The sequence below is a fragment of the Bufo bufo genome, chromosome 9 (assembly GCF_905171765.1).
Source record: "Bufo bufo chromosome 9, aBufBuf1.1, whole genome shotgun sequence".
NCBI lineage: Eukaryota > Metazoa > Chordata > Amphibia > Anura > Bufonidae > Bufo > Bufo bufo.
In genome coordinates this window covers 196,897,466-196,922,746 of record NC_053397.1, presented here as the reverse complement: position 1 = coordinate 196,922,746, position 25,281 = coordinate 196,897,466, and the positions used below count along the sequence as shown (strand labels likewise).

General features: G+C 44.3%; 1 protein-coding gene across 2 annotated transcripts; it reads left to right on the top strand.

Moving 5' to 3' along the window:
* Nucleotides 1-6,601: 6,601 nt before the first annotated feature.
* LDLRAD1 (low density lipoprotein receptor class A domain containing 1) lies at nucleotides 6,602-21,861 on the top strand. 2 transcript variants are annotated; one of them, XM_040407876.1, is made up of 6 exons: nucleotides 6,602-6,747; nucleotides 11,196-11,259; nucleotides 11,345-11,467; nucleotides 11,857-11,994; nucleotides 14,140-14,268; nucleotides 21,444-21,861. In XM_040407876.1, exons 1-6 carry the CDS (start codon nucleotides 6,727-6,729, stop codon nucleotides 21,584-21,586), a joined length of 618 nt encoding a protein of 205 aa, XP_040263810.1. In that variant the 5' UTR covers nucleotides 6,602-6,726; the 3' UTR covers nucleotides 21,587-21,861. The 2 variants fall into 2 exon arrangements, with proteins under 2 accessions (XP_040263810.1, XP_040263811.1); XM_040407877.1 differs by lacking the exon at nucleotides 6,602-6,747 and adding an exon at nucleotides 6,849-6,901.
* The last annotated feature ends 3,420 nt before the right edge of the window (nucleotides 21,862-25,281 follow it).

Sequence of the window (25,281 nt, the reverse complement as noted above, 5' to 3'; positions counted from 1 at the left end):
TTTTGCAACAGCTGGAGAGACGCAGGTTGGCCAGCCTTGCTCTAGGTGCTGAAAAGACGCCCCCATGGCACCTAGAGGCTCATTTGTATAGAAATAAAAGTTTGTTTTTTAGGGTAACCGCTGCAGAGAAAGGTATTAGCATGGTTAGGTACAGCAGACACTAGCAGATCGCTAGTGTCTGACAGCTAATTAGGTCAAAATGTGGTGGTAGAAACCCTTTAAGTGTGGTTAAACTTCCTTGAGAAAGGTGTTAGACCTGCGTTGTGCGTGGAAGACAACAGATGCCACCCTTATTGAAACTTGGTTTCCCAATCACACTTCAGTAAAGGGTTGGTGTAGAAAGTGGAATAATATCTCAAGTCAGAAGTGTGAAGGCGCCTTTAGACGCGCAGATGAGCAGCAGATTGTCAGGAAGGAAGCGTTCCTTTCCGACAGTCAGCTGCTCGTTCAGTTGGGGTGAAGCTCTGTATTTACATGCAGCGATCACCTCCACAGTATGAGGACAAGAGATGGCTATTGCAATCGCTTGTCATCATACAGTTGCATTGTTTCTAGGAAGCGTGATCTGCTGCCCAGAAACGATAATTTATGTTTCGCTTGTTCATCGGGTGATCGGCTGCACCTTTAGATGGGCAGATTGTTGGGAACGAGCGTTTGCAGGAACGTTATAATAATCTGCCTGATTATCTGGGCATCTAAATCCACCTTTAGACTTAAAAATGCTGCAAATTTATCAACTATTGTGCAATATTTGATAAATTTGGCCCCAATTATGTCAATGCAGATTATTCTCCTCATTATAAATTGCCTCCTATATTATTTTTGTGTATTTACACCCTAAAACTATAAGTACATTGAAAAATCTGCCCTATGTGTGTGAATAAGGCCAAAACAATAATCCCAATCGATGCCCAGCAGCCATACAAAGATTTAATAAATATATATATAATATATACAGTCGTGGCCAAAAGTTTTGAGAATTACATAAATATTGGAAATTGGAAAAGTTGCTGCTTAAGTTTTTATAATAGCAATTTGCATATACTCCAGAAGAGTGATCAGATGAATTGCATAGTCCTTCTTTGCCAAGAAAATTAACTTAATCCCAAAAAAAACTTTCAACTGCATTTCATTGCTGTCATTAAAGGACCTGCTGAGATCATTTCAGTAATCGTCTTGTTAACTTAGGTGAGAATGTTGACGAGCACAAGGCTGGAGATCATTATGTCAGGCTGATTGGGTTAAAATGGCAGAGTTGACATGTTAAAAGGAGGGTGATGCTTGAAATCATTGTTCTTCCATTGTTAACCATGGTGACCTGCAAAGAAACGCGTGCAGCCATCATTGCGTTGCATAAAAATGGCTTCACAGGCAAGGATATTGTGGCTACTAAGATTGCACCTCAATCAACAATTTATAGGATCATCAAGAACTTCAAGGAAAGAGGTTCAATTCTTGTTAAGAAGGCTTCAGGGCGTCCAAGAAAGTCCAGCAAGCGCCAGGATCGTCTCCTAAAGAGGATTCAGCTGCGGGATGGGAGTGCCACCAGTGCAGAGCTTGCTCAGGAATGGCAGCAGGCAGGTGTGAGCGCATCTGCACGCACAGTGAGGCAAAGACTTTTGGAAGATGTCCTGGTGTCAAGAAGGGCAGCAAAGAAGCCACTTCTCTCCAAAAAAAAACATCAGGGACAGATTGATCTTCTGCAGAAATTATGGTGAATGGACTGCTGAGGACTGGGGCAAAGTCATATTCTCCGATGAAGCCGCTTTCCGATTGTTTGGGGCATCTGGAAAAAGGCTTGTCTGGAGAAGAAAAGGTGAGCGCTACCATCAGTCCTGCCCAGTTTTGCCCAAAAACACAGCCATGAATAAAGAATGGTACCAAAACAGCCTCCAACAGCAACTTCTTCCAACAATCCAACAACAGTTTGGTGAAGAACAATGCTTTTCCAGCACGATGGAGCACCGTGCCATAAGGCAAAGTGATAACTAAGTGGCTCGGGGACCAAAACGTTGACATTTTGGGTCCATGGCCTGGAAACTCCCCAGATCTTAATCCCATTGAGAACTTGTTCTCAATCCTCAAGAGGTGGGTGGACAAACAAAAACCCACTAATTGTGACAAACTCCAAGAAGTGATTATGAAAGAATGGGTTGCTATCAGTCAGGAATTGGCCCAGAAGTTGATTGAGAGCATGCCCAGTCAAATTGCAGAGGTCCTGAAAAAGAAGGGCCAACATTGCAAATATTGACTCTTTGCATAAATGTCATGTAATTGTCGATAAAAGCCTTTGAAACGTATGAAGTGCGTGTAATTATATTTCACTACATCACAGAAACAACTGAAACAAAGATCTAAAAGCAGTTTAGCAGCAAACTTTGTGAAAACTAATATTTGTGTCATTCTCAAAACTATTGGCCATGACTGTACACTCACCTAAAGAATTATTAGGAGCACCATACCAATACGGTGTTGGACCCCCTTTTGCCTTCAGAACTGCCTTAATTCTACGTGGCATTGATTCAACAAGGTGCCGATAGCATTCTTTAGAAATGTTGGCCCATATTGATAGGATAGCATCTTGCAGTTGATGGAGATTTGAGGGATGCACATCCAGGGCACGAAGCTCCCGTTCCACCACATCCCAAAGATGTTCTATTGGGTTGAGATCTGGTGACTCTGGGGGCCATTTTAGTACAGTGAACTCATTGTCATGTTCAAGAAACCAATTTGAAATGATTCGAGCTTTGTGACATGGTGCATTATCCTGCTGGAAGTAGCCATCAGAGGATGGATACATGTTCTCATTCTGTTTACGCCAAATTCGGACTCAACCATTTGAATGTCTCAACAGAAATCGAGATTCATCAGACCAGGCAACATTTTCTCAGTCTTCAACAGTCCAATTTTGGTGGGCTCGTGCAAATTGTAGCCTCTTTTTCCTATTTGTAGTGGAGATGAGTGGTACCCGGTGGGGTCTTCTGCTGTTGTAGCCCATCCGCCTCAAGGTTGTGCGTGTTGTGGCTTCACAAATGCTTTGCTGCAGACCTCGGTTGTAACGAGTGGTTATTTCAGTCAACGTTGCTCTTCTATCAGCTTGAATCAGTCGCCCATTCTCCTCTGACCTCTAGCATCCACAAGGCATTTTTGCCCACAGGACAGCCGCATATACTGGATGTTTTTCCCTTTTCACACCATTCTTTGTAAACCCTAGAAATGGTTGTGCGTGAAAATCCCAGTAACTGAGCAGATTGTGAAATACTCAGACCGGCCCGTCTGGCACCAACAACCATGCCACGCTCAAAATTGCTTAAATCACCTTTCTTTCCCATTCTGACATTCAGTTTGGAGTTCAGGAGATGGTCTTGACCAGGACCACCCCCCTAAATGCATTGAAGCAACTGCCATGTGATTGGTTGACTAGATAATTGCATTAATGAGAAATAGAACAGGTGTTCCTAATAATTCTTTAGGTGAGTGTGTGTATATATATGTGTGTATATATATATATATATATATGTGTGTGTGTGTGTGTATGTATGTATGTATGTATATATGTATGTATATATATATATATATATATATATATACACTGTATGCATTGTGACACAGTGAGGGGTTGTGTCTGGCAAGGCAGGTATTTTCCTCCCAGCATGTGCGGCTGGGCTGATTTCCAGCCAGGTGAGGTCAAATACTGGATCGGAATTTAAGTGCTGGTCTGGGTTTTGGCAGCACCTGGCTGTCCTTTTAAATAGGCAACTGAGCTCAGCAAAGATGTCTCTGTTTTTGGGATCTGAGGCTTTGTGCCGTGCTGGAGGGCTGAGAGCCGCATGCTGGGGAAACAGGCCCCTAAAGCCTGCTGTGGACTACAGGAGGCAGAACTGCCAGCAAGGTGACTTGTGTTATATGAACTTTCCACTGTGTGTGAATTAACACCAAGACTGCAAAGTTATGTGCTGTTTTGTGCAATTGCCTCAAGTGTGAATACGGTAAACACTGACGTTTTGAGTTAAGAACTTGTATTTTGCCTCTGTACTGCGCCCCCTTACCCTATCTGCCAGAGCGAAACCCTACAGCATATACAGTTGCAAGAAAAAGTATGTGAACCCTTTGGAATGATATGGATTTCTGCACAAATTGGTCATAAAATGTGATCTGATCTTCATCTAAGTCACAACAATAGACAATCACAGTCTGCTTAAACTAATAACACACAAAGAATTAAATGTTACCATGTTTTTATTGAACACACCATGTAAACATTCACAGTGCAGGTGGAAAAAGTACGTGAACCCTTGGATTTAATAACTGGTTGAACCTCCTTTGGCAGCAATAATTTCAACCAAACGTTTCCTGTAGTTGCAGATCAGACGTGCACAACGGTCAGGAGTAATACTTGACCATTCCTCTTTACAGAACTGTTTCAGTTCAGTAATATCCTGGGGATGTCTGGTGTGAATCGCTTTCTTGAGGTCATGCCACAGCATCTCAATCGGGTTGAGGTCAGGACTCTGACTGGGCCACTCCAGGAGGTGTATTTTCTTCTGTTTAAGCCATTATGTTGTTGATTTACTTTAAGTTCTCCTGCAAAATGTCTTGATAAACTTGGGAATTCGTTTTTCCTTCGATGATAGCAATCCGTCCAGGCCCTGACGCAGCAAAGCAGCCCCAAACCATGATGCCCCCACCACCATACTTCACAGTTGGGATGAGGTTTTGATGTTGGTGTGCTGTGCCTCTTTTTCTCCACACATAGTGTTGTGTGTTTCTTCCAAACAACTCAACTTTGGTTTCATCTGTCCACAGAATATTTTGCCAGTACTGCTGTGGAACATCCAGGTGCTCTTGTGCAAACTGTAAACGTGCAGCAATGTTTTTTTGGACAGCAGTGGCTTCCTCTGTGGTATCCTCCCATGAAATTCATTCTTGTTTAGTGTTTTATGTATCGTAGATTTGCTAACAGGGATGTTAACATATGCCAGAGACTTTTGTAAGTCTTTAGCTGACACTCTAGGATTCTTCTTCACCTCATTGAGCAGTCTGCGCTGTGCTATTGCAGTCATCTTTACAGGACGGCCACTCCTAGGGAGAGTAGCAGCAGTGCTGAACTTTCTCCATTTATAGACAATTTGTCTTTCCGTTGACTGATGAACAGCAAGGTTTTTGGAGATACTTTTATAACCCTTTCCAGCTTTATGCAAGTCAACAATTCTTAATCGTAGGTCTTCTGAGAGCTCTTTTGTGCAAGACATCACTCACATCAGGCAATGCTTCTTGTGAAAAGCAAACCCATAACTGGTGTGTGTTTTTTATAGGGCAGGGCAGCTGTAACCAACACCTCCAATCTTATCTCATTAATTGGACTCCAGTTGGCTGACACCTCACCCCAATTAGCTCTTGGAGATGTCATTAGTCTAGGGGTTCACATACTTTTTCCACCTGCACTGTGAATGATTACATGGTGTGTTCAATTAAAAACATGGTAACATTTAATTATTGGTGTGTTATTAGTTTAAGCAGACTGTGATTGTCTATTGTTGTGACTTAGATGAAGATCAGATCACATTTTATGACTAATTTGTGCAGAAATCCATATAATTCCAAAGGGTTCACATACTTTTTCTTGCAACTGTACATCTGTATATATCCCCAACCCCATCACTTCTTTCAAGCTTCACATCACCACTTTGTTTTCTGTTCTTCTGATCCAACAGAAAAAGTTGTTAAAAAACGAATCCATTATTTTGAGCATCAGTTATGATCAGTTTGCATCCGTTTTTGTCAATTCCGTTAGAGATTAGACGGGAGAAAAAGTCCTGCATGAAGGCCTTTTAATAACTGCTCGCTGACAGAAATGACGCAAACTGATCCTAACTGATGCTCGAAATAACTGATCTGTTTTTTTTTTTGTTTTTTTTTTACTTTTTGTGTTCTGATGGAACGAAGGATGTGATTTTTAGTGCAAACTGATGCTCAAAATAACAGATCATTTTTTTTTTTCTGTTCTTCTGATAGATCAGAAGAACGGAAAACGAAACTGTGATGTGAACCCGGGATTTATCAGAGCACTTGATGGAAATGGTGGCATTATTAATACTAAGGGTGGGTTCATATCACGGTTTATGCCTCCGTTTGAAGTATACGTTACAAACAAAAAGGATACAAAAGCGCAGCACACCAAGTTCTTGTATCCTGCATGGTGAAAAAAAGAAATGTATACGTTTTTGTTTTTTGCTTTTTTTTTACAATAGAACTCTGTGGTGAACGGATGCCACTGTATGGCATCAGATGAGGCATCCATTTAACGTATACGTTAAAAGAATAGGAAAAACGTGATGTGAGCCCAGCCTAACCTAGCCATTTGCGCAGCTATTTCCTGGTGACAAACCACTCGGCAACCTCCTTTTCTATAGCCACGAGTAACAGCGTTGTCCCCAAGCTGCTTCCTTACGTCTTCTTCCCACTGGAGGAAATACATTCTTCAGCTTGAGCTCTGTCATTAACAAGCAGGTGACTAATTGTATACACGACTGTCCAGTCTCCGCAGCTACAGCCTCGTCAGTGTTTCTTTGGTTTCCAAGAGACATGGATCATGGGCCAGCCCTGAGCTTATACCTTTTGTGCCAGCACAAGTTTATTCGAAGAACCGAAATAAGACTTGTGAGGGAAAGGGTTTAACCACAACCTGAATTACTAACCTAAAAAACTCAGACGGGCACCGGAAATATGAACCGGACGTTCCCCCAGGTGAGAGAAAAGGCGTCATACGCAAGGTGATTGAATAGCGGCAGCTGTTTCCAGTGCATGAACTTGGGGGGGGGGGGGGGGGGGAATTAGTCTTTTCTAATGAATTTATATCATCTGAGGTTATCGAAATGTAACATCTGGATCTGGATAAGGGGTAATTGATTCTTATGTATGACGTAACCTATCCTGACTCGGTTGGACGTACAAGACTTAGATGTGAAGCTACGGGATTGTCAGCTGTCGTAGAATCTGCAAATCAAAACTGACCAAAAACAGGATAAAACTTGGACGAAATGGACACGAATGATCGTTCGCGATGACCGAGCGCAGACTCCTGTGATCTGTCAGGAATGTCACCCGTGGTCAGCTGAAACTTCATGAGTATGGTCCGAATTCAGGCGATTATTTGCAACTTTGCACAAGTCCATTGCTCTGTTTTGTTTTTAATCCGTGTTTGATCTGCCATTTAAAGGGGTTATCCCAATCAAAGAACTTTACTTCCTGTCCTGCTTGGACCTCCGGGACCCCCACTGATCACAAGAATGAGGAGTGAATGGAGGAGGGGTCATGAATGCACGTAGTAGCTCCATTCAACTCTATGAAACTGGTGGAGATATCTGAGGGTGCGTTCACCTCTGCGGCAGCGGATCCGGCAGAGAGCAGCCTGGCGGATTTTGACGGATCCCTATGGACTATAATGGGGTCCGGCGGTAATCTGACCACTTTCCGGCAGAAATGCTGGATTTTGGGCAGCATTTGAGCCAGATCAGGCATGCCGGAGATGTGAACGTACCCCGAGTGTTGTACTAGGCTTCGGCACCTCATTCTTGTGATCACTTCAGGTTCCACCTATTGGATCGGCAACCAACCAGATCCTGTGGATAGGGGATATGTTCGTATGGTGAGACAAATCCTTTAAGTCTGGCATGTGGCTTCGGCATCGTTCGTACACCTGCATTCTGGCCGCCCATCGAGCTCTTGTGTATGATCAGCTACATGCAACTGATGTGGGGGAGGGGTATTGCAAAGCATTCATTAGGAGAGGCACAACAGTATATGATTGCTTTGCTTGCCTTTGGGCAATAAATGAGATACCTTTAGGCTCGGGCTACAGCTAGACGTTTTGTAGTAAAGGTGGGTTTAGATGAGCAGATAATTGCCTAAGTGATCACAGGCCCCAGCGACTAAACAACCAAATGTTGTAGCAGACAGTCCCAGTGGTAGGACCCCTACCGATCTAATAGTTATCCCCTACCCTGTGGATCCAGAACTGCATCAAGAAACCTGACTGTGTCGCCGTACCCTTCGTGTAACTTCAGTAGATGAGGTTACTTAACAATTAGCAATAAAACGCTCATTGACTTTGTGAATAAGGCAAGATTCACACGACCGCATCTGTTTTGCGATCCGCAAAACACGGATCTGCAAAATGCGGGTACCAGCCGTGTGCTTCCTGCACTTTTCGTGGGACTCATTGTCAAAATACCTATTCTTGTCCGCAAAAGGGCAGAGAATAAGACTTGTTCTAGTGGGACGTGCTAAATGTTGCGACTTTTGAAGCTAGTTTTTTGGCATACGGGGATAAGGATATATGCATATGGAGCTGCACAGAAAATCGGCAGGGTGTCAGTTGCTTGTGCGGATTTTCAGTGTAAATTTCATCCTTTGCAATGCAACTAAGGCCTCTTTCCCGCGAACGTATTCGTTCCGTGGCCGTCTTGCGGGCCGCATACGGCGGTTCCACAATACACGGGTCACCAGCCATGTGCATTCTGCATCACGGATGCAAACCCATTCACTTAAATGGGTCTGCAAATCCGGAGAAGCGGTGCAGAACGGAACGGAAGCACGGAACGGAACCCCACGGAATCACTACGGAGTGCTTCCGTGGTGTTCCGTTCCGCAAAAATATAGAACTTGTTCTATCTTTTTGCGGAAAGGACAGATCGCGGACCCCATTCAAGTGAATGGGTCCGCGATCCGATGGCGGCTGCCCCATGGTCGGTGCCCGTGCATTGCAAATTGCGGTCCGCAGCACACGGCCATGTGAAAGAGGCCTTGGGGTGAAAATTGTGGCAAATCCGTGTCAAAGTCTGCAAGTAAGGCCTGATGCACAAGACCATATTTTCTGTCCGCATCCAATCAGCAGTTTTTGCGGATCAAATGTGGACCCTTTCATTTCTATGGGGCCACAAAAAATACAGACAGCACACGTATGTCATCCAGCTGTGCCGCAAATGATGAAACCCGTCCTATTCTTGTCCGTTTTGCGGCCAAGAATAGGCATTTTTTACAATGGGACCCTCAAAGAGTTCTGGATGCATGCAGACTGCATCTGTATATTGCGGACAGCAAAACAGATACGGTTGTGAGCAGGAGGCCTAAGATATGTAGATTTTGCAGCGGAAGTACGGAAAAATCTGCATGAACTATATTGCGATGTGCGTATACCCTAAATGTCCTCCCTAGTCGTCCTGAAGGTTCTCTACAAGCTAGTTGTACATACTGCTATAATATATAGGCCTACACCTATCAGGTCTTATCTAGTGATACATACTGTATGAATAGTACGCGGTCGTGCCACCGCAAGGGGTGATCATAAAGAACCGGCGGTATGCGCCATTCTTTCTAGCTTCTGTGAGGATATGTCTCTGTCTTGTCCATGAAAATCCCTATGCACTGACCTCTCCTATTGACTAAGCACCAATTAGCTGCTTTATGAGGTGTGTAATAGGGACTTGGCAGAACCTGTATATTGCTCTGTGTGATAAAATGTCGTCTGTACCCTCTGCCAAGTGTACATGGCGAGGTACTGTGCTTTGTAAGGAGCACAGGCGGGTTATCCAGAAGTGCAGTCCAGGATGAGAAACGCTGGTCTGTACAGAAAATGTTTTCTCTTATACCTCATGTAACTTGGAGCTCTTGGGCCTTAAAGGCTATGGACACCGTTGCGGGGGCTTTTTTTAAAATTATTATTGCATTGTACTCATTTTCAGCTAAAAATCATTTTTTCAATTGGTCTTTATTAAAAAATTTTAGCCCCTTTTTTTATACAGCCATGACATTCTTTAGTAGCATGCTCTGTATTTTTACCCTGTTCCATCAGGCAGCTCAGCTGATGGCTCCTTATCTCTGATATCTGAGCTCATTATAGCTCAGTTCTTATCTTACTGATAAGAATGTGGCTTAAATAAGTGTTTATGACCCTTTTAGTCCTTTAGAGATAAGGTTTATTAGATGACTGGCACAAAGTGAAAGCAAAAGTAAGATTCACACAGCTAAAGAAACAGTTAACCCTTTGTGGTACAGAACCGCAGGATATTTTTAATAAAGACCAATTGAAAAAAAGATTTTTAGCCCAAAATGAGTAAAATGCAGTCATAAAAAAATTGCCTCCAAATTTTTCCATAGCCTTTAATGAGGGGCCCCTGCTGCCGTGTGGCATTTATAATACTGGTGTCTTCTTATGAGGCAGAGGGGGCCCTTGTTCCCTTAGGCACCACTGCTCGTTTGGTAATTTATCTTTTACAGAGATACTGACATTTTTATGCCATTTTGACAAGAGTGATGATAAGAAGTGCCGCCATATTGGTTGTTATCATTGAATTGGCTCCTTATAAACTGACAAGCATGTGTCATTCAGTATTCATGTTCAATAGCAAAGTGATAGTTTACCGTGTTTTCAAGAAGCTCAAATAAACAATATGGCCGCACTTCCTGTTTATTTTTTTCTAAATGGCTGCCACCATTGAGCAGAAAAATACCACCATCTCTGTAAATAAATTAAAGGCTATGTACACCATCAGGGGCAATTTTTTTTTAATGATTGCATTTGACTCATTTTGGGCTAAAATCATTTTTTCAACTGGTCTTTCTTAAAGTTATTAAGCCGTTCTGTCACAAAGGGTTAACTGTCCCTAGCCATGTGAATCATGCTTTCACTTTGGGCCAGTCATCTAATAATTAACCTTATCTCTAAATTACAAAAAGGTCATAAACACTTATCAGTAAGATACGAATTGAGCTATAATGAGTGTTTATAAGGTCAGAGATTAGAGATAAGGAGCCGTCAGCTAAGCTGCCAGATGGAACAGAGTGAAAATACAGATCCTGCTTCTAGAGAAACACAAGGCTGCACAGAGACAGGGGTTAAAATTTTTTACTAAAGACCAAATGAAAAAATTATTTTTAGCTCAAAATGCGTACAATGCAATAAAAGAAAAATGCACCCAAAGGTGTACATAGCCTTTAAACATAATTATCAAACTGTGGCTGCTGCTCTAAGGTCTGATTTACTAATATATGGGCATCTTCTTTTTCATGTAGGGAACTGCAGATCCAATCCCCTCATATAAAAGTCCATGTACTGATTACAGACTACGTGCCAGGGACGGTTTGGTGCTGACCTGTTTGGCGGCAGCTGTTTCATACTGTGTTTTCTCTTGCAGCGGAGAAGTATGGATGCCTCGTCCTATGGCTCCACAGTGTCTATGCTCTCAAGGGATGAGAAGGGTAGATATACATTTCGGACGCCATGTTGCTCTCTACACTCAGCGTTCGCGACTCTTACTAACCAATAACGTGTGTTTATTCTTAGATGCATGTTGTGGCTGCAGCAGAAAATGCATGTGTGTCATAAGCGTGACATTACTCCTTCTAATGATCATCGCTGCTGCCATCGTGTGTGCGGTGGTGCTCGCCATCCCTGCTCGCACCCCAGGTAATCTGTGCATTGTAGATAGCTGTTGGCTGAACACAAAAGAGTTCTGGAACATCTACACTTATGACTCTATGTTTTGCCCATTCCTTTATTATTCCTGCTAGAAGTTATGAATTCATTGCCAACAGTTTGCAATTAAAGGTCCAGATGGGTGTTACCGATTGGGCATGTGTCCCTGCACAATCTGACACTGGCAGCACTGATTGTATAGTGCAAAGCTGTGCAGGGACACACCCCAACTGGTAACACCTATCTGGACCTTCATTGCCAACTGCTAACAATTTATTCATAAATTATTACTATAATTTTTTCTTGTGTACTGAATAGTAACGATCATAGATGAGTGCTAACTAGTGAGGTGTAATAACATGGGCTCTATCTGTCCTCAGAAAGTCGCTACTGTGTCACATCGGACAACCACACCGGATTCCTATGCGATGACAGGATAACGTGTCTGCTGCCGTCTCAGGTCTGTAATTCTGCAAGTGACTGCGGCAATGGGGAGGACGAAACGACTTCACTGTGCAGTAAGTAAATCTCCTGCGTATTGCAGAGCAGCTAATTACTAACGACATTTTGTCTTTAACATTAAAGGGGTTGTCCAGCAGGGGAAAAACTGTATGGCTAAGGGGGGGGGGGGGGGGGGCAACGATACAACCAGTAAGTCTGAGCAGGCAGCTCCTGGCATTTCCAGTATGTCAAGATGGGACTAGGGACTAGCAGGACCTGATAAACCTCAAAACGGGAGCAACAGGGATCTGTCGGGTTTCTGTCTTTTTTTTTTAACCCTTCCTGAGCCATATGCATACAGTTTTTCCCCCACTGGACAACCCCTTTAAATACATCCTGTCCCATCTCTTGACTAGTCTGTTTAACGACTTGCATTCCCCATGTAACAACAATTCTAGATCATCTGTTCTGATGTTGTGCCATTCCTTTATTATTCCTGCTAGAAGTTATGAATGCATTACTAGCAGTTTGTAATTGAAGGTCCAGCTGGGTGTTACCAGTTTGGGATGTGTCTCTGTACAGTTTGATAAAATATCCAGTCAGTGCTGCCAGTGTCACACTGTGCAGGGACACACCCCAAACTGGTAACCCTTATTTTAAACTTCTAGCAGGAATAATAAAGGAATGGCACAACATACAGTCATAAGAACAGATGCTCCAGGATTATTATTATATGGGAATCTAAGTAGTTACTAACAGACATGTCAATAGAGGGGACAGGGGCTCTTTAACATTTGACCATTCACATTTTGTATAAGCGGTATATTGCCAGGCGCAAGAATAGGCATTTCTATAGGGGTGCGGGGCGGGTGTGTTGCGGATCCGCAATTTTCGGGTCCGCAACACACCACGGACGTGTGAATGGAGCCTTAGGGGTCATGCACATGAACGTATTTTCTTTCCGTGTCCGCTCTGTTGTTTTGCGGACCGTATTCGGAAACATTAATTTCAATGAGTCCGAAAAAAATACGGAAGTTACTCTGTGTGCATTCCATTTCCGTATGTCCGTTCCGCAAAAAAATAGAACATGTCCTATTATTTTCCACATTAGGGACAAGGATAGTACTGTTCTGTTAGAAGACAGCTGTTCCGTTCTGCAAAATACGTAATGCACACAAAATACATACAGTCATGTGCATGAGCCCTTAAAGGAAGTTTTTGACTTTGTTGTGTATGGAGGGGTCCTGACCTTCTCCTGACGGCAGAGGTCAAGAGAAAGAATGTCCCCCATGTTGGATTTCCCAATACTTTTTTTCCCCATTTGAGATAAGTTTCTATGAAAGGAGTCTGGCAGCTTATTCCCCTTTCCCCATTGAAAACACATACGAGGTCTTGCAGAATAAGGGTCCATTCACACGTCCGTGAATGTGTCCGCACCCGTTCCGCAATTCTTCGGAACGGGTGCGGACCCATTCGTTCTCTATGGGGCAGGAATGGATGTGGCATCCGCATTTCCAGAGCGCGCCCCCGAACTTCCGGTCCGCGGCTCCGGAAAAAAAATAGCTGCGGGCAAGAATAGGTAGTTCTATGGGGGTGCCGGCCGGGTGTATTGCGCAATACACTACGGACGTGTTAATGGACCCTAAGGCCTCATTAACACATCCGTGAAGGATCCCTATTTGTGTGTCCGTTCTTTGCCCTCCCTGCTAGGCTGGAAATTAATTTCCAGAACATATCCTAGCATCGATCCATGAAAACCACTATCCAAACATGGATGTCATTCGCGTTGTATCCGATATACCCTATCTCCGTGTAGGCTTCACTCCTGTCACTGATGAAAATCACTGGCCAAACACTGACTGTATAAAAAACACCTAACTCCGCTATTGTATGTGTATGGGCAGATTTATAGTCTGCATAGTTTGATCTTGTGATGATTTTTCTGTTACAAGAGAATAAAAAAGAGAAATTAGGTCATTCATCAAACTAGTGTAAAGTAGAACTGGCCTAGTTGCCCATAGCAGCCAATCAGCTTCTACCTTTCATTACTCACAGCTCGTTTGGAAAATGAAAGGTGGGATCTGATTGGTTGCTATGGGCAACTAGGCCCGTTCTGCATCACACCAGTTTAATAAATGTCCCCAAAAGTCTTTGGCCAGTACCAGAACACAGGCAGCCATGGATGCGCCAGTTACGTGACTGAGTGTGCGTGTGTTTCACAGGTAACCTGCCTGATAATTTGCCTGGATATTTAATATTTCGATGTGGAAATCCTCAAATCTGGATATACAGCAACCTGAAATGTAATGGCATTAATGATTGTGGAGACTGCTCCGATGAGTCCCAGGCCTGTAAGTATAAGGGAAGGAGGGGGGTTTGATAAGCCTTTGGGGTTAGGGTAATACTGGCATGCATTGAGGTCACAGCCAGAGGGTTTCTTTCATATGACCATATTGCTACACATTAAAGGGCATCTGTCAGCAGTTTTGTACTTATGACACTGGCTGACCTGTTACATGCGCACTTGCAGCTGAAGACATCTGTGTTGGTCCCATGTTCATATGTGCCCACATCGCTGAGAAAAATGAAGAGGGTCATTTGCTAACATAAATTTGCGTATTTCTGGCGCAGATTGCGGCACAAAGGTTGTTTGCACCGCAATCTGCAATTTTCCCCGCTCACGCCAGTTCTAAAAGAGGGGGCGTAGCGCGGGCAGGGAAGGGGATGAGCTGGAAGGCCCATCTAATTTATCATTTTCCATGCCTGTTTTAGGTGTAGACCAGGCATCCTCAAACTGCGGCCCTCCAGCTGTTGCAAAACTACAACTCCCAGCATGCCCAAACAGCCTACAGGTATCAGCCTACAGCAGGGTATTGTGGGAGTTGTAGTTTTACAACAGCTGGAGGGCCGCAGTTTGAGGATGCCTGGTGTAGACAATAGTCTAAACGTAAGCCAGCAAGGAAGCTGCAGTAGATTTATACCGGCGGTGGATGCGCTAAAGTTATGTGGAGGCTAGTGCTTCTTCATAACTTTGGCGGATCCACCGCCAGCGCATGGGGTTATTAACCACCTCCGGACCGCCTAACGCAGATTCGCGTTCCGGAGGTGGCAGCGCTGCGCACAGTCACGCATATACGCGTCATCTCGCGAGACGCGAGATTTCGCTCCAAGCCGGCCCGCGCATGCGCATCGCGGGCCGGCAAAAGTTAAAGAACAAGTTAGTCACCAGCCTGCCAGCAACGATCATTGGCTGGCAGGCTGGCGATTTTTAAAAAATCCAATCACAAGCCATATAACAGATCATATTAGTAAATATGATCTGTTATATGGCTTCTCTGCTCCTGTGCTGGTCCTTTTCGTCGGTTGGATCCAGCAGAGAAGCAGACTGAACTGTGAGTAGCACCAACACTACACCTTAGCCCCAGATCACCCCCCTGCACCCCAATTAACCCTTTGATCACCCCTTTGATCGCCCCTGTCAATCACCAGTGAAAGGAAAAAAAGTGATCAGTGTAAACTGTCACTTTTTTTTTTTCACTAGTATTGGCTGTTAGGTTTTAGGGATAGTTTAGGCCCCTTGGTTAGGTAGTTAGCGTCAGTTAGCGCCCACCCCACCGCACCGCAGTCACTTTTATTCGCTGAATAGCGTATCGCTAATCAGCATTTGTACTTTTATAGTATCTGTAAGTGATCAAAACTGATCACGGTCAGATCTATAATAGTATTAGTGTCACTTTAGTTCGCCCTCCACCCAAAACGCAGTGTTTGCCCGATCAGGCCTGATCGGTCGCCCACACGTGCGTTCACCCACGCCCGCCCCACCGCAGTGACAAAAAATATATATTTTTTGATCACTGCACATTCATTTTACACGCACTGCGGCGATAAAAAAATCAGTTTTGATATTTTTTATCAACCGCAGCGGCCTCCGGTACTTCGCTAGCCTCCCCTTTGTAAGACAGGCTTGCTTTTTTTCTTGGGTAGTCTCAGGGAATACCCCTAAATTTAGTAGTCCAAAATGTCAAACAGGGGGTATTCTTCTGAAGAGGCCTACAGGATTCTGACCCAGTCGGATGAGGAGTGGGAACCCTCATCTGATGAATCTAGCGGGTCAGAATATGAACCTGTGGAAAGCAGTGGCTCTCTGACCCAAAGTTCGGACGAGGAGGTGGAGGTCCCTGGCAGCACCAGGCGTACCCGGCCCCATGTCGCTAGACCACAGGTTATGCAGGATCCGCTTCAAGAGCAGCAGAGTGGGGCTGTCGCTGCCGGATCACGTGGTGAGGCATACACCAGCAGCGCAGCCCTCCCTGGACCTAGTACCAGCACTGCCGTACAACATGGTGACGTGGCGAGCACCAGAAGGGCAGTTGAAGCTGGTACGGTGGCACGTGCACTAGTTACCCCGTCGCAGCCACCGCAAAGACAGGCCCGTAGAGCCCCTAGAATCCCTGAGGTGCTGGCAAACCCTGATTGGCAGTCACCAACTTCAGCCGCACCTGTAGTTCCCCCTTTCACCGCCCAGTCTGGAGTTCGGGTTGAGACGGCTCAAATCGGTTCGGCCCTGGGATTTTTTGAGCTGTTCTTGACTGCGGAGCTCTTGGACTTAGTCGTGGCAGAGACCAACCAGTATGCCACACAATTTATATCCGCCAACCCGGGAAGCTTTTATGCCCAGCCTTTCCGGTGGAAACCAGTCCAAGTTTCCGAAATTAAAATTTTTTTGGGCCTTCTCCTCAACATGGGCCTGACAAAAAAGCATGAATTGCGGTCATATTGGTCAACGCACCCGATTCATCACATGCCCATGTTCTCTGCTGCTATGTCCAGGGCACGATTTGAGGCCATCCTCCGTTTCCTGCATTTTAGCGACAACACCACCTCCCGTCCCAGAGGCCACCCAGCTTTTGACCGGCTCCACAAAATTCGGCCCCTCATAGACCATTTCAACCAGAAATTTGCAGATTTGTATACCCCCGAGCAAAACATCTGCGTAGACGAGTCCCTAATACATTTTACCGGGCGCCTTGGCTTCAAACAGTACATCCCAAGCAAGCGTGCCCGGTATGGGGTCAAATTGTATAAGCTCTGTGAAAGGGCCACAGGCTATACCCACAAATTTCGTGTCTATGAGGGAAAAGATCAGACCCTGGAGCCGGTCGGTTGCCCTGACTACCTGGGGAGCAGTGGGAAGACAGTCTGGGACTTGGTGTCACCCTTATTCGGCAAGGGGTACCATCTTTATGTGGACAATTTTTACACAAGTGTGGCCCTCTTTAGGCATTTGTTTCTAGAACGGATTTGCGCCTGTGGCACCGCGCGAACTAGTCGCGTGGGCTTCCCCCAACGGCTTGTAACCACCCGTCTTGCAAGGGGGCAGAGGGCTGCCTTGTGTAACGAAGAACTGCTCGCGGTGAAATGGAGAGACAAGCGTGACGTTTACATGCTCTCCTCCATTCACGCAGACACGACAATCCAAATTGAGCGAGCAACCCGTGTCATTGAAAAGCCCCTCTGTGTCCACGACTATAATGCGCTCATGGGAGGGGTGGACTTCAATGACCAGATGTTGTCTCCGTATTTAGTTTCCCGCAGAACCAGACGCTGGTATAAGAAGGTGTCTGTATATTTAATTCAATTGGCGCTGTACAATAGTTTTGTTCTCTACAGTAAGGCTGGGAGAACACGATCTTTCCTCAAATTCCAGGAAGAGATCATCGAGAACCTCCTTTACCCAGGAGGTTCCGTGGCCCCATCCCCCAGTGTAGTTAGCCGTCTACACGAGCGACATTTCCCCAGTGTCGTTCCTGGTACCTCAACCCAACCGTCACCCCGAAAAAGATGTCGTGTCTGTAGCAGGAGTGGAATAAGGCGTGACACCCGCTATTTCTGTCCTGACTGTGCTGACCACCCTGCCCTATGCTATGGAGAGTGTTTCCGGAAGTACCACACACAGGTACACCTAGCATAGGGATTGCATCTCACAGGACAGGCACACAGGGCTATTAGGGCCCTTTTACTCTCAGCTGCTGCAAACCTCTCCTTTCACCTGGGATAAAGTGCATAACGTACTTCGCCACATCTTTGGGCGATTTGCGCTTTGCACATTGTCCCATGGGGAAGGAGAGGTTTGTTCTATAAAGGTAAAAAAAACTAAACAAAAAAAAAATTACCGGTAAGTAAAAAAGTTAAAAAAGTTTAAAAAAGTTAATATGTTCTGTTCTAAAGTTAATAAAGTTATTGCTTTGCGGCCTGGTTTTTTCTTTTTTGTTTTGTTTTTTTTACCTTCCAGGTGGACCAACCGATCGACCAGCTGCAGCACTGATGTGCATTCGGACAGAAGCATTGCGCTGCTGTCAGATTACACGCAAGTCGGTGTATGCGGCGCTGCAAGACGAGATTTCTCCTCTGCAGTAAAAGATATGTTTGCCGAGGCATATGAGCTGAGGAGGTGGCGGTGTTCATATACTTTGGCAAACACTTTGTATATATAAAAAAAAAAATCCCGGCAATGATTTATTCATCCACATCGATTGATGTGAATGGAGAAATCTGGTTTGCCAGGGCATACGAGCTGAAGTGGGCATGGATGTTGGGCGGAGCTCCTATGTCCTGGCAGACGCCTTTCCCCTCCTTTTTCTTTTTTTGGCAGAGATTTTTTCATCCACATTGATCGATGCGAATGAAGAAATCTGTGCCGTTCATTTTTTTCTTTCAGCCCAGAGGCTGAACGGAAAAAAAAAATCTCATTACCCGTATGCTCAATATAAGGAGAATAGCAGAAACTCCTAATGCTGGGCATACATGTAATGATTGCGGAGACCCTCAAATGCCAGGGCAGTACAAACACCCCACAAATAACACCATTTTGGAAAGAAGACACCCCAAGGTATTTGCTGAGGGGCATATTGAGTCCATGAAAGATTGAAATTTTTGTCCCAAGTTAGCGGAAAGGGAGACTTTGTGAGAACAAAATCCAAAAAATCAATTTCCGCTAACTTGTGCCAAAATTTTTTTTTTTCAATGAACTCGCCATGCCCCTCATTGAATACCTTGGGGTGTCTTCTTTCCAAAATGGGGTCACATGTGGGGTATTTATACTGCCCTGGCATTTTAGGGGCCCCAAAGCGTGAGAAGAAGTCTGGTATCCAAATGTCTAAAAATGCCCTCCTAAAAGGAATTTGGGCCCCTTTGCCCACCTAGGCTGCAAAAAAGTGTCACACATCTGGTATCTCCGTACTCAGGAGAAGGTGGGGAATGTGTTTTGGGGTGTCATTTTACATATACCCATGCTGGGTGAGAGAAATATCTTGGCAAAAGACAACTTTTCCCATTTTTTTATACAAAGTTGTCATTTGACCAAGATATTTATCTCACCCAGCATGGGTATATGTAAAAAGACACCCCAAAACACATTCCTCAACTTCTCCTGAGTACGGGGATACCAGATGTGTGACACTTTTTTGCAGCCTAGGTGGGCAAAGGGGCCCATATTCCAAAGAGCACCTTTCGGATTTCACTCGTCATTTTTTACAGAATTTGATTTCAAACTCCTTACCACACATTTGGGCCCCTAGAATGCCAGGGCAGTATAACTACCCCACAAGTGACCCCATTTTGGAAAGAAGAGACCCCAAGGTATTCGCTGATGGGCATAGTGAGTTCATGGAAGTTTTTATTTTTTGTCACAAGTTAGTGGAATATGAGACTTTGTATGAAAAAAAAAAAAAAAAAAAAAAATCATCATTTTCCACTAACTTGTGACAAAAAATAAAAAATTCTAGGAACTCGCCATGCCCCTCACGGAATAGCTTGGGGTGTCTTCTTTCCAAAATGGGGTCACTTGTGGGGTAGTTATACTGCCCTGGCATTCTAGGGGCCCAAATGTGTGGTAAGGAGTTAGAAATCAAATTCTGTAAAAAATGATGAGTGAAATCCGAAAGGTGCTCTTTGGAATATGGGCCCCTTTGCCCACCTAGGCTGCAAAAAAGTGTCACACATCTGGTATCTCCGTACTCAGGAGAAGGTGGGGAATGTGTTTTGGGGTGTCATTTTATATATACCCATGCTGGGTGAGAGAAATATCTTGGCAAAAGACAACTTTTCCCATTTTTTTATACAAAGTTGTCATTTGACCAAGATATTTATCTCACCCAGCATGGGTATATGTAAAAAGACACCCCAAAACACATTCCTCAACTTCTCCTGAGTACGGGGATACCAGATGTGTGACACTTTTTTGCAGCCTAGGTGGGCAAAGGGGCCCATATTCCAAAGAGCACCTTTCGGATTTCACTCGTCATTTTTTACTGAATTTGATTTCAAACTCTTTACCACACATTTGGGCCCCTAGAATGCCAGGGCAGTATAACTACCCCACAAGTGACCCCATTTTGGAAAGAAGAGACCCCAAGGTATTCGCTGATGGGCATAGTGAGTTCATAGAACTTTTTATTTTTTGTCACAAGTTAGTGGAATATGAGACTTTGTAAGAAAAAAAAAAAAAAAATCATCATTTTCCGCTAACTTGTGACAAAAAATAAAAAGTTCTATGAACTCACTATGCCCATCAGCGAATACCTTAGGGTGTGTACTTTCAGAAATGGGGTCATTTGTGGGGTGTTTGTACTGTCTGGGCATTGTAGAACCTCAGGAAACATGACAGGTGCTCAGAAAGTCAGAGCTGCTTCAAAAAGCGGAAATTCACATTTTTGTACCATAGTTTGTAAACGCTATAACTTTTACCCAAACCATTTTTTTTTTACCCAAACATTTTTTTTTTATCAAAGACATGTAGAACTATAAATTTAGAGCAAAATTTCTATATGGATGTCGTTTTTTTTGCAAAATTTTACAACTGAAAGTGAAAAATGTCATTTTTTTGCAAAAAAATCGTTAAATTTCGATTAATAACAAAAAAAGTAAAAATGTCAGCAGCAATGAAATACCACCAAATGAAAGCTCTATCAGTGAGAAGAAAAGGAGGTAAAATTCATTTGGGTGGTAAGTTGCATGACCGAGCAATAAATGGTGAAAGTAGTGTAGGTCAGAAGTGTAAAAAGTGGCCTGGTCTTTCAGGGTGTTTAAGCACTGGGGGCTGAGGTGGTTAAGACTCCCGAGGTTTTAATATTTGAAAATAATCCTCTAGGAGCAACGGGGGCTTTACCATTACACCTAGAGGCTCAGATTTCTCTGCAACTGCTGCGCCCGCTCCACTTTTATGGACAGGGCCAGTCAAGATCACATTTTCACTGCTTGGTCCTGTCAATCAAAGTGCAGAGGGCGTGGCAGTTGCAGAGAGAGCTGAGCCTCTAGGTGTAACAGCAACGCCCCCGTTGCTCCTAGAGGCTCATTTGCATATATTAAAACATCTATTTTTCTCAGCAATGCGGGCACATATGAACATGGGACGCTGCCAAGTGCACATGTAACAGGTCAGCCATTGTCATAGGAACAAAACTGCTGACAGATGCCCTTTAATGTTGATTAGCTGGACTATGATTTCTTATCTCTGTCTTTCCCTTAGTGGCATCCTGTTCCTCCTGTCCGAGTAATTGGTGGCCATGTACCCCAGTGCTCTACCAGTACTGCAACTGCATCCCCACTTCTTTGTGTCGCAATGGAGTCCAAGACTGTGTGAGCTGGTCTGATGAGTATATATGCCCCTGACAAGACCGGAAGCCTCATGTACTTCTTCTTGTGATATCCTGATCACCTAGCCTTATATTAACGTTTATGTGATGTGGACCCCACCCTGGTTACAGGATATCATCTCTTCTGTAAATGGAGACTTTAGCGTTACATACATGCACAGGTCAGATGCGATTGTGTGGGACGGGGAGTTACACATTGCACAGGACATGGAAGGCTGCACACCAAGTGCTTCTTGCAGGATCATCAATAGCGCTTACACGTATGTAATATGTGGGAATGAACCATTTATAGCAGTGCTATACTCTTATGTGCCATGGAGCCAATTCAAAGAAGTCTAATTGCAAATATTGAGCCCCTTTTGGTGCTGGTTTACACTACGGCACCCCTAGCCACCTGTGGCAGGAGGACTTACCGCAACTTTTTTTCCCACGATCCTTGGGTTGTACTGATGTAATTTTTGGGTGTACTAAACTTATTTAATATAGGAATACAATTTGGGTTGTACCCCTACCTGTAATGTGCCCTAAGATCTTTTAAAGATGGCTTTACTCGATTATGGCTAAAATGTATATAAACCGAACTGAATGTAAAGGTAAAAGGAAATGACTCTATGGTGTGACATCCTTTATAACTTTTACTGTGCATGTTTGTGGCATTAAAAGGTTAAGAAAGAAATTGAGGAAAGTTTTACTGTTTCTGGCGTTCAACTGAAAATACATTTTGGAGGAGCACTGGGAGGCGGGCCATGCAAATCAGTCAGCTTCTCTCAGCCAATCGCTGTTGCTGTGATCAGTTCTGGTAAGGCTGATTGGCTGAGGGCAGCTGAACGAAAGCAGCACAGAGGACTCTCTGACTGTCCTGTTCAGTAGGATGACGGGCCCAGTGCACAGGCTTGCAGCTCTGGTTCTAAGAGGTGTATAATGGGATCCCATAAAGGCCTCTTTCACACATCAGTGAATCGCGAACGTGCGCTGGCCGTGGTCTCCACGGACCGCTCACATATCCAGTGACTTTAATGTGAGTATTCACACATCAGTGGTTTATACATCATTATAGTCAGGTGAAAACCATGGACACAACATGGATGCCATCCATGTTTGGTCCGTGGTTTTCACAGATCATTGGTAGGCGATGCTCCAGAAATAAATTTTCAGCCTAGCAGTATCCATGGAATTTGGATGACACACGGAGGGCAAAAAAAATGGACATACGGCCAAACAAGGATCCTTCGTGGGATATCTTCACTCACCACCTTCTCACGGATGTCACCACAGACATGGACGTGTGAAAGAGACCTAAGAAAGATATCAGTGAATCTCTGTCTCAAATAGGATTTGCATTTTAAATTTCAAATTTGCAAATTTCAGTTGACTTAAATCATACAAAAATTAAAGTCCTGTAACTGTATGAATGAACTGTAAATATGTCTACCCATGTGGAATATGCCATAATTAATTGTATCCATCTTCACTGTGGGTCCTTAATTTATAGTTTAAAATGTTTCCCTGCATAGATTTAGTCAATAGTTCTCCAATGGATCTGACTTGAATATACTGTACCTAAAAAACAAACAAAAACAAAACAAAACTGAAGTCATGGCCACTAGGGGTCTCACTTCCACCCAATTTGCCGTCCACTGCCCGTTATCAGGCAAGATCTTTCTCTAGTAACAGAGACACAGAAGACAGCAGAAAGGAAGTGGGGGTGTCAGAGCTAGCGGAGATCCTGAGCCTGAAAGAACTGCACATCACAGGAGCCTCCTGCCTTTCTGTAAGGCCTCATGCACACGACTGTTTTATTCCGTGTCCGTTGTTCCGTTTTTCGTGATTTTCTGCGGACCCATTGACTTTCAATGGGTCCGTTGAAAACTCGGCTAATGCACCGTTTGTCATCCGCGTCCGTGATCCGTGGTTCCAGTCCGTCAAAAAAATATAACCTGTCCTATTTTTTTCACGGAAAACGGTTCGCGGACCCATTCAAGTCAATGGGACCGTGAAAAAACGTGGAGGCACACAAGATTGTCATCCGTGTCCATTTTTTCCCTATCATTTGCATGGCAAACTTGACTTAGACTTTTTTTTTTACGTTCCTTCATGTCTGGTGATCCTCCAAAAATAAAGGAAGACACACGGAAACAAAAACGGAAACGGATCACGGAACCCCATTTTGCGGAACGGAACACAACAATGGTCGTGTGCATGAGGCCTAAGTGTGATTTCCCCCTCATTATCTGTTCTGTGAGCTGAAAACAGACATAGTGGGAAGTAAGGGAAAGGGCGTCACAGCAGTACAGTGCCGCAGATTCCACAGAAGGGAGACGCTCCCAACTTCTGAGAGAAATGCATCTAGTTGCAGCTGAAACAGGGAATATGGCTGAAAAAGACATTAGGGAAGCCCAACAAAACACCTGTTCCTTCACAGTTATGATTGTACAAAGAAGCACAGCCATTATGCAATGTAAAGAGCTTTCTTGTGCTGAAGGAGGCAAGTTTACCTACATGTAAATTTCTATATACCATATGTATTTTACAAAGAATAAAGGGGTGGACTGACCATTTGGGGATTTTTACAATGATTCAGGACTTAGTCAGATGTGGTAAGAGGTAAATGCTGCTTGTGTAGAAGCACACACATGGAAACTTAAAGAAGAATACAAGTATAAAACTAGAATTTATTATACACATAACAATTAAAAATAACAAATATGGTAATACAATGTCCATTTATTAAAGTGGTTGTGCCACGATTGAATCTTAATCCTAAATTATGTGTCGGACTGGTGGGGATCCAATCACTGGGACGCCCAAAGATTAAGAGAACAAGGGTTCCTCATTGTCAAGCATGTGTTCTACCACTCCATTCAACTCTATGGGAGGGGAATGATGGAGATAGCCGAGTACTGTAAATGTCTAGCTTCAACAGCCCCATAGATTTTGAATGGAGCAGCAGCAAACATGCTTGACTGCCACTGCACTCAGAGGACACCGGACATCCATATTCATGATCGGTGGAGATCCCAAAAATCAGACGCCCACCGATCAGACACAATACGGTTTATAGGTTTCAATTTTGACACTAGCCGTTTAATTAAAGGGGTTATACAGTATCTACGCCAGGCCCCTCCATGGGAATATGCTTACCCCACTCCCCCTGTATACAGATAAAAACATCCGGTGTCGGGGGGTGGGGGGGGGAAGCAGCCGATGGTAGGCAGGGACGGGCACCGCGGGTGACGCTAGGGAGGCTTGTCCCCGTTCCTGCCTGCCATTGGCTGCTCACTCCCCCCCCCCCCCGACACCGGATGTTTTCATCCGTGTACAGGGAGAAGCAGCGGCAGCGGTGCGGGGACCAGGAGCGTTGTAGACATTGGATAACACCTTTAAAGGTGTTTCTATTGTTTTTTTTAAATGATTGGCAGGGGTTTAACACCCCGAACAGCCTTTCAGCTGCTCTGTCGGCAGAAGTCAGCACCGCCAACATTGTTGACTTCCATTGACAGAGCTACACAGACCCTGACTGGTGGGGGGTCGGACCCCCACTGATCACTTAAAAAGCCCTGGACAATCCCGTTAAAGCAGCCTCTGGTACAACTGGCTGAAAACCAATACGGCAGCCATTACAGATACTACAGGAGTTCTCAAGTTTTCAGCTCCATAATATCAAGTCTGCCTAGTTAAACAGTTACCTATGTATTGCTACTGTACATAAAT